The sequence below is a fragment of the Idiotropiscis lumnitzeri genome, chromosome 5 (assembly GCF_059441095.1).
Source record: "Idiotropiscis lumnitzeri isolate Australia: NSW breed Sydney's pygmy pipehorse chromosome 5, RoL_Ilum_1.0, whole genome shotgun sequence".
Taxonomy (NCBI): domain Eukaryota; kingdom Metazoa; phylum Chordata; class Actinopteri; order Syngnathiformes; family Syngnathidae; genus Idiotropiscis; species Idiotropiscis lumnitzeri.
In genome coordinates this window covers 25,898,666-25,908,788 of record NC_142395.1, presented here as the reverse complement: position 1 = coordinate 25,908,788, position 10,123 = coordinate 25,898,666, and the positions used below count along the sequence as shown (strand labels likewise).

General features: G+C 39.2%; 1 protein-coding gene across 4 annotated transcripts in view; it reads left to right on the top strand.

Moving 5' to 3' along the window:
- The first annotated feature begins 2,137 nt into the window (after nucleotides 1-2,137).
- The window catches only part of furina (furin (paired basic amino acid cleaving enzyme) a), a 53,942-nt gene continuing 45,956 nt past the window's right edge, over nucleotides 2,138-10,123 (top strand). Inside the window, exons 1-3 of one of the 4 annotated variants that reach the window (XM_088297344.1) lie at nucleotides 2,138-2,342; nucleotides 5,801-5,854; nucleotides 8,640-8,966. In XM_088297344.1, the coding sequence (XP_088153470.1) occupies nucleotides 8,673-8,966 (294 nt within the window). In that variant the 5' untranslated portion in view covers nucleotides 2,138-2,342; nucleotides 5,801-5,854; nucleotides 8,640-8,672. Of the gene's footprint in view, nucleotides 2,343-2,375; nucleotides 2,774-5,800; nucleotides 5,855-6,158; nucleotides 6,248-8,639; nucleotides 8,967-10,123 lie in introns of those variants that run through there. The other 3 variants (XM_088297343.1, XM_088297346.1, XM_088297342.1) reach the window with 3 other exon arrangements.

Genomic DNA, 10,123 nt, shown 5'->3' with positions numbered 1-10,123 from the left:
GAGAATACCACCTGACACGACGACAATCGTGTCAACCTCGTGTTTATGAGTTCCAACTGTTATTTCCTCCCTGAGCATACACGTGATGGAGCATGTGATCCTTTTACTGTAGCACATGGTAACTTTAGTCCTGCACTGTAACTTTGTTCCACGAACAATGCAACTTTGTAAGGAACATTTTAAAGCACATTAGCCCTTGAAGGCGCTTACTCGGTTTGCGTGACATCCATCGCGGGGTTAGGGTGCAAGGACGGCGGTGGCGCAGTGCAAGCGTGTCCATATCAGCTGGTTGCTAAGCAACGTTTGCCTTTTCCAAGAGTTTTAACGTAAAATAGGCTGTGATATAAAGCCAAACCATTTCAACTACATTGTTTTTTAGTGGGAAATATTATTTGTCTATGTTCCTACAACCCAGAAGAATTGCCCCGACATGGATCCGACCTACGTCCACTTGGCAAGGATCGCATCCCAGAGGAGATGACGAGGGATGAGAGCCGTCAATAAATTGAAGCTAACGAGAGGACCGTTAAACCGTTTTTTGTTTTTTTTTCTGCATGTGTTACTCACCAATGGACAAATTCACAGCTGTTAGGACACTGCAGTTGTTTGTTTATATTCAAACGTCATCTTGCAGCCAACACAAGTGACGTCATGCTCGCTGTTATTGCGAGTTTACAATTTCATCATTTCGCTGACTTTTAGTGGTCAGTAGAGACTTGAATCATGTTCCACTCTCTCCTCAATGGAAGACTTTACACAACATGTAGACCATGGATGGGCAACTCGTGGCCCGGGGGCCATGTAAGGCTCTCATCCCCCTGAAAAAGTATTTTATTTTGTGGTGGGTAATTATAAATGTTTCCTTTACCACAGTGGATCACTTGCGTATGTTAGAGATTCATTTTTTTTCAGTGTTTTTGAAGAATTTTTGGGGGTTTACAAAAAAAAAAAGATTCTGACGCATTTCAATGGCCATCATTTATATATGGAGGTTTGCGCTTCAGTCTCAATCACTTACCACTGTGCCACCACAAAATGAGTTCCTGTACTTTATTTTGGCTTGCTGTTCAGTAATTTTGTGACGTCCTTGAAAATTGTTTTTATGCACAAGAGCCCTTTGCTCTGGGAAAAATACAAATCACGGTATGTAGTTCAATCAAAAAATGGTTGCAAAGTTGTCGAGGGCTGGATCTTTTATACATGCATTGAGCATGAAATATCTTAAGATACTGTGATGTACACAGTTTGAATAGCAGACAAACTGACAAGGACATATATTGTCCATATCTAAGATGATATTTTTAAAATATGTGGTCCTCTGTGGCCCTCCTGTAGCACCGTTAAAAAATTGTAGACTGTGAAACATCCTAATAAAATAATTGAATCTCCTTTATACCAAATGCCGTGTTGGAGCTCCTGTATATAGCAATTCGAAAAGAATATTTTATTTATTCATTTAATTATCTTCGTTATTGTGATTAATGTTTTAGATTCGATCTTATGTACACTATCACACTTCGTTGGAGCTGTGGTTGTTAAAGTGCTCAATAAAGTAGAATTGAGACAATACATTTGGTTGTCTTTGTTTTAAAGTAGTAGTGAGCTTACCAGGACAGTTTATGGTCGAGTGTGACCCCAAAAATTATATCTATTTATATGCTCTATTCCTCCAGGATACTTTGACTCTCTCATTAAAAATGTCTTTTTAAGATAATTTATACGTTGAACAGAATAAGCAGTCTAAAAGAATAGATGAAATTCCAATAATATTAACTATACCTTTTACGGATGTAAAGTATTTTTAATGTTGGTAATGATGGTGGATTAAGTATTTTTTTAATGCGGCACCATTTGAGAACCACTGATGCACACCATTGCTAGTGGGAGCAGTTATCTAAGAAGCAATAAAACCTTGCCTTGCCATAACATCTCTGTGAAGTAGTACGTCACAGGACATCAATCCATCATTTCCTCTCCACATATTAAGCCTTGTGACTATATTTAAAAACCCTATGACCTAAGAATAAACTGGGCGTGTGCGTAGCATGCGAACCACAAAGGCTTGTGCTTGCTATGCCACTAGCAACCAAGAGGTGGTGCTGCCGCCGCGTTATACAGGTGGGTGTCTCTGGAACGTCCTCGCTCCGTCCGCCGCCCGTGACGTATTTCCTGGGGCTTGTGTGGACCTCTCCGGCGGCACACCACAGAGGGATATCATGACTATTTATAACCAGCAATTCTCTCTTATCAAATGTTCCGCGTTTTTGCCGCGCCGTCGTCGTTTCTAGCATCGCTGGGTGCGAGACAACACGCCGGGTCGAGCAGCATGTAAACGGAAGCTGGTAAGTTGAGCCTTTCGTAAGTTTGCCGTTAGCTCCGACACACACATTCGGACTTGTTTTGGTATATGTTCAGCTTTTGGCTTCCCCGGTATCAAGGGGACGGCGAGCCCGAGTGAAATATTGTGGTATTGCCGAGCCAGGTGGCTGTCAGTGGCTCCGGACTGCGAGCTCACACACGCCGATGTGACGTCGACCGTGTCCGGTTTGATTGGGTGAAGACCCGCGGCTTTCGTGGATTTGTAAAGATGTGATACGCTTTAGAAAAGGAATGTAAAAAGGAACAAAAAAAATGGGGTGTCTATAAAGTCAAGATCGTCTATCTATTGTGGAAGTCAAGTTTGCGGTCCACTTTCTGGTGAATTTCGTCAAGCAGACGGAGATCGCTGCCAGATAGATGACTACGTGGTGGTGTCACCGGCTTGACGCGTGAGGTGAGACCGACAACTCGCTCCTATCGCCGGAACTAGTACAAACGTTTCACTGGAGGTATTTTCGAGTCTTACAGGCCAAAGAAGTTTGCCCGTAATTCATGTCAAGCACGCGTTGTGTTGTGAGTCAAAGAAATTAGAAATGTTAGTCTTTTAGGTCATAATAATTCACAGTATGCATCACAAAAATATTTGCAGTAGCAAGCCTTTTATTTCTTATTCTTGAATGACATGAAATCAGTTCCTTTCGCAATTTCGCGAGTAACTAGAACAATTTCTACGTCTCAAGATCTCTTTATTTTGCCTGTCATCAATTTGTCTAGATTGCTGAAACCTCTTTCGAATGCTAAACTGCCTCTTAATCCTTCACTATTTGAAATACACATGAGGAGACGGGATAGTAGTATAAAATATGTAAAACATTCAAATAAAAGTAATTCCTTAAGTAAAGATGGCATTAAGCGTGGGTCGAGTGGGCATTCCACCACCCTATTCTGCAAATTTGAGCAGTCGACTCACTCCAACTATGCACTTCGTAGTCGTTAAGGTTGTGAATAAAAATTTAAATCAGGGTACAACAAAACATATTTGAAACGCTTTCATTAAGTTCCCAAACGATATATTTTCAAACCACAGAAAAAGGGCTGCAAATCTCAACCAGTAAATGTTCTAATTTCATGAGTTATTTTTTATATGACATGATAGGTGTGTTTGAAAACCATTCTGAAAGACGTGTTGCTTTGCTGAGTGTTGCCTTTTTGAGTCGCTCGACTTTCATGTGTTCATCAAGCATTGTCTAAGGATTTAAACACAGCAGATCCTTGTCTGTCATAAAAAGAATGGGACATGTTTCAAGTGAAGCTTCCCTGTCAACGGTTTTCACCCCTTTGTTGTCGTATTGAACAGGGAAACTGAAATTAATCCATTTAATCCTGTCCATTTGTCTGACTTAATCGTTATAACCAGCCCCCCGAGGCCAACCATAACTACTTCAGTTTGACCCACAATGATACCAAGTCTGACACCCCTGATCCATCTCAACCCATTTGGTCAAGGCAGACAACTGCTTCTCACTGAGTCTCCAGTCTGTTGATGGTTTCTTCCTTAGGGCGGGGGGGGGGGGTGTTCTTCCTTAACTGCGTCACCTTTTGCTTCCTCATGCAGGGTTTGGTTGGTCTGTTGATATATGAGGAGTGTGACTCTCGGCCTGCTTCTTATCGTTAGCCTTATGTTGAGTTTTTACTTGAATGTTTTCAGAAGACAGCACATTTGTAGAAAGCAAGAAGATTCCAGTTTCCTTGATGCAATCTTTGTGGATGGCTTTAACTTGAATGACTAAGAATATTACATTCCTTGGCTAATGATATGTAAAGTGCCTCGAGTGCTTCGGTGGTGAATTGGCATCACACGAATAAAATGGGGATTGATGAAATATATTGGTAGACTTGAGGGTTCCTACCCAAGAAGAATACTGCCTAAGAATTACATTGTTTGCCTCATAGCAATTTTGCTCAAGTCAATTTTAACTCAGTCACAATATCAATAAAAATACCAGTGTACTTTCGAAAATTGTGTAAATTCTGAGTCATTCAGTTTATGGAAATCCAAATAAGGCAATTCAAGGGAACTGGACTCTTTTTGTTTGCTGAATAATTTTTTTTTTTATCCCCACTTAGTGGGCATGTCACAGTTGCACATTTTACAGGACAATATATTTCCCTCGAAATTATTCCCAAAAAAACATTTTTTTTTTAAACTGATTATTTATCGAGTCCGGAACAAAACAATTTCATTTAGGAAGCTATATGTTGATATTGTAATTATCATGACAGGCTTATGACTTTTTATGCTACTAGGCTAACAAAGTATTTTTCTTACTTCAATGAATAATCATTTAAATGAGGCATAATAAGCTTGATTGACCGAAAATAGAAATTTCTTTTCTATAAATATAATTTGGATTTTTTTGGAGGTTTGTGGATCCAAAGTTGCCTGTTTATGTTATGCCAATGGGGCACCTAAATTTGCCATTTTACTCAATTGGACTAAAATTAGCTTGTTCAACAGGAACCGTGACTATGAAGGAAAAAGAGTTATTCCAGGTCAGACAGAATCCAGCAACGAAGTTACGTTTAGTTGAATGTACTATTTGTTCTTCTATTTAGTCGGTGCTTGCTTTTTACTTTCAAACACGCCTTGCATTGCATCATATTTGATAGCTAGAGTTGGTATGGATTGGTAATTAAACAATTAAATAATTGATGGCCTTAATTTTAATCAATTACGAAAATAGGAGCACAGAAAAAGTTTAAAGGGAAGTCTCTGCTTTGAAGCTTGCCCCACAGAGTAATAAAATTGCACTTGGTAACAAATAAGTTCCCGCAAAGTCGGCCAGCCAGAATGAAATAGTTAAAGACAGAGAGTTTCCAGAGTTAACAAGGATCATTAAGCGTTAACTGTATCGCGTACCATCGCTATTTCGAATTTATTGTCAATGTCCCCGCAGGTGGTCAAAAGTAAAGACAGCTGCCGCCAGCACAAACTGCCCCAAAACCTTAAAATAATATTGAAGAGAAATAGAAAAAAAAAAATCTGCCAATATGCAAATCCACTGGTGCCGGACTACGAGTCCATCATAAAACAGAAGCATTATTCGGTATATAAATTAAGGATGAATGATTTAGAAAAATAACATAATTGTGATTTATTTGTTTATCAATTGTTCATCCCCAACATAAATTGTGCTGCTTTATATTTTGATGTAAAATCATAAGAGCTCCTTTCAGAGCGCATTTTTACTTTTAGTAACAAGGATTGTGTACATTATTTAAGAAATGAGACATTAAGTGATAAAGACTGCGTAAACATCATTTAAGAAATAAAGAATAAAAGCCTCGTTCTTCTGAGCTGTCAGTAAAACATCGGACTTAATAGCTCTCGGGTGGTGCTTTATGTTTAGTGGAAAACACAAAAATTTGTTTAATACCATTTCTGCTTGCATACTCTTACGCTGATGGATTGTGTTTTCAGTAAGTCGATGTCAGATAAACAGAATGGAATGGTGTTTTTCTACTTCTTCGAAAGGTAAATATTCAACTAATCCGATAATAAGAAATATTGCAATTTTCGTATTGTTAGCATTATCCTTGTAGTTTAATGAGACTCATTACGATTTCCTGTATTTCCTCGACTGTAAGTTGACCGTCTGACATGTGGTATCATTTACTGCGCTCCTACACGAGGACCACTCACAATGAGACGGTGGGCTTCGCCTCATGTCTCTGGTGAATAGCAAAATAGTTCCCGTACATACCAGTTCTTGGCACGTGTGCGCACGCGCGCATTTTAGGCAACTGAGTGGCTGAGCTTGTAGGTGAGGTCGCAGACATCTGTATTTAGAGTCAGCACATGCTAACCTCAAACAGAGATTTGGAAACGTGTTTACTTGCTGCGCCAGAGGATAGAGGACAAAGTCGAGTAAGTTTTGCTGCAGATATGACTTGACACCGATTTGACAGACTTTTTCTCCCTTAATTTTCTTTTCTTTTTTTTTTTTTTTTGAATTTGACTTGATGATTTATTGTCCTGACAAAAATGTGACTAATAGCTACTGTTAACATCTTTGTCAGCGAGACCTCAGCAAACTATTAAGACACTAATAATATGCTTGTTCTCTTCCTTTGTTTTTTGTTTCTTTTGTAAGAGACATGACTGTGATATATTAAGGAATTTATTCATATTCATTTTTGTTTGGCTTGGCATGTTTAAATTTTTTTAAAGGAAAACAGGTGACATAAAAAAAATAGCTGCATTTTGGCAAATAAACCTCATTCTCATTTTCTGTATTTTGATTATTTGAAAAATATCTCACGGCTATTTGGGTGAGTGTCTTGAATTTCACAATGTATTATTTACCAGTGATGCACGCGATATTCTTACCATTGTTTTTAACACGCTGGCCATCGATCATTTGGCATTAATTTCACAGTTTGCAGCGTGACTTTTGACCATAGGTCAGTCAAATGGTCCAGGCTGACTTTCTAGACACTGAGCATGAACTGTAAAATAGTCCCAGAACAACAATATATGTGCATAAGATGATTTTATACTTCCTCAATCAACCATGCTCGTGAGACACGGAAAGATAAGATGGATGGATGTCAGACTGTGTGACGGAGCACTTGAATAACTCGTTAAAAAATAAAAAAAATCCTCTCTGGAGAACAACAAAGAAATCCGTTTTCAATCAAATTAAATCACGTGACAAAGGCATTACTCATTGAAATGTTTGCTCATGAACAATTCATCCATTTGAATTTTTTGCATTTTAGTAACACTGAGCTCACTCATATGTAAAAACTTTTCTCAGAAGGTGACACAACATAAGCCAAGAAACTGGTGTTAGCAAGTCTAAATATTGATGTCCAGATGGCATGTACAAGTGTTTCCACACATTTAGAAACAATTATGCAAGCTATCCAGACAGTTTTCAACACTTCTCAAACAAAGGTCAAAGTCATGTGATGCCCATTGAATGTGCGGCGATGACATAAAGAGAACCGATTTCATTTAACCTACGGGGCGATGCCTCCCTAGAGAAAAGCGCCATTCTGCGAAGGCTCCGATCCGATATGTTGCAACAAATGAGAAGGCTGGAACAAGGCAAACACGTTTGATCACTTCAAGCAGGAAGGAGTGAATTGGAGCAGTTCTATTCAAAGCATGGGAGTCACCCTGGTAGTGTTCATTACATACTCGACCCGCTTGAAAAATGCCAACCCACAAAAGCGTTTTGTTATTGAAACTAGTTTACTATGAGTTTTGTTTGTCTTTTTTTGATGCAAATTCTTGCTTGTTCTTCGGTGTCTCAAAACAATTTTGGGTCCAAGTATCTCACTGGCCTGCTCATCGCTGTAGTTACCATTCTGCATTGTGGCAATATAGACGGATGTTTCCGAATTGAGAAGTTCTACTAAAGCCGAGTGATGCCACATTAAAACAACAGAACACATTAAAACACCCCTTTTCTCTTTTGGTCACTTGCATTTTCCCAACAGCACTTGCCTGCAGTGCTTAAACTATGGAATATTTTTTACAATCAATTATTCTCTTGATTATTCCCCGAAAATCTGGAAAAAAAAAGTTTTTTGGGGGTTTTACTGTTCATTAATTTATTATTTCGTATTGTCGTGAGGCCAAATAAATGTGTAATAATAACTTATATGCATTGATCTTTTTTCCTTGAATGTTTTTGTGATGTTTATATTTTCAATAAATCACATCAGTCAACAATTAAAGCAATGTCAACACGAGAGAGTTTTGATGTACTCACCAATTTTGAAATTAAGAGCTACCTCTTTGCTACTGATTAATGCAAAATACTACTACTGGTACTATGATATACACTTCTGAGGCTACTTCAGTTTTTTGAGGCTACCTCATGTCACTTATGGAATATTCATACTGCGCCATAAATGAATGATTTTCGCAATAGGTTAAACTGACTCTTTTTCCATGCATTGTTAATGATTGACTTTGTGATTCGTAGCATGTCAGAAAATAGTCAGAAATGTTTATCATTGTTTTCCAAAGTAAATGCCGGTGTTTGGCCGTCTTATTCTGAGTCACAAATCAGAGAAAATTAACTTTCAAGAGGCTGAAATCAGGACTTGGGCAATTAGAATTTTAAGTAGTGGCTCTCAACGATTAACAGATTATCAAAATACTTAATATTTGATTCCAGATTAATTGTAGCTTCATCATTTAATTCTTGCCTGATGACGACCGTTTTATTGTGTGCTACTTTTTAAACTTGCAGCGATGCACACTTGTATTTATTCTTCCTCTTTCCCCCTGTGTTTTCCATCAGGTAAGCTGTGACCTTTCCTGTCTTAGTCTCTCCATGCACTGGCAAGTACCGTGGGCAGCCCTAGCCTGGCGGAAAGGTGCAGTGCTCGTAAACTGTGCTGCTTCTGGAGACCCCATGGCTGCTGGCCCACCATCTCCCTCTGCGAGCAACCGAAGGCTCACACTGGTGGAGTTGATTTTATACTCCCTGTTGATCTTGCTGGTTTCTGGGCTGCAACCAGCAACGGGTCAGAGGGTCTACACCAACACATGGGCTGTCCACATACCAGGAGGTCGGGAGGAAGCGGAACAAATTGCCATTAAACACGGGTTCCTCAACTACGGACATGTAAGTTCGACAACTCTGCTCTTCGTGTTCTGGTTTGCATGTGTAGTTGCACAGGTGAAGGGTAAAAAAACCAAAATGGAGACTTCTGCTAAGTTATGCTGCTGCACGAACCAAATCGAAATTAGTTTCCATTAGTTGCTGGCTGGCTCAATATCAGCTGTAAGCACTAATAGGTGCTTTGCTTAGCAATGGTGATGTACAGTATTTGTGCGTGCGTCCTCTGGGTCCAATTTAATCCGTTTAACATGCTGTTTTATAGTGCGTCTGCCTATTCAGAAAGCCCAACTTGACTTTCAAAGCAACATATTGTAAATCTGAATATATGGCCAAGGAATGACACTTTTTTTGTGCTTCAGTAATGTCTGTGTTAGATTTGAGCTTGATTTCATGTAAGAAAACGCATCACCTTTAGCTTTACCCCGTGGTTTTCAGCCACACGCTAAATGTCGGGCCTCCAAAATAACTATTGCCAACTCACTGCATGGGAGGCTCCACTGGTTTTTTTGGGGGGGGGGGGGGGGGGTTAAAAAAAGACAATGAAAAGATATGACGTGACATACAATAAGTACTTTGTGTTTTTGCCGCGGTATGCAAGAGCCAGTTTGACAATCCCAGAATTGGAACGCAAGGATTTCCGTGTCAGATGATCTCATGATAGGATTTTACGTCAAATATTCGTGTGTTAATATTTGCCCCTGCCAAGTGAGTTCTACCATTTTTTTCAATTTTTATGTGTGTAGCAATGCGTTGTTCTTGACTGAATGTCAATTTTAAATTCTTAAAATGATGAGGACATTCACCGAAAGCCTTATGATCACTCCCAGCATTGTGAAATTATCAGTCCATTTTGGGACTGGGGAATAATTAAAAGAAAGTGAAAGTAATTCAATTAAGAAATCGGCTGACTCGCGCAGCTTGATATTGGGATGAACTGCCAGCTTGCTTCTACGAATGGTTGTTTTACATTTTAAAGACTTTTTCTTGCCCACATCATCAAAGTTGCTCTGCTTCTCAAATGGAAATAAGATGTGGTGGAGTCGGCGTTCCATTCTACTGGTATTCACGTCATGATGTGGCATTCGAGTGTACGTTAACATCAGCAAGAGGTGCCTAGAATGACACATTTAATTAGTGAAGGGGAAAAAAAATCAATTGCG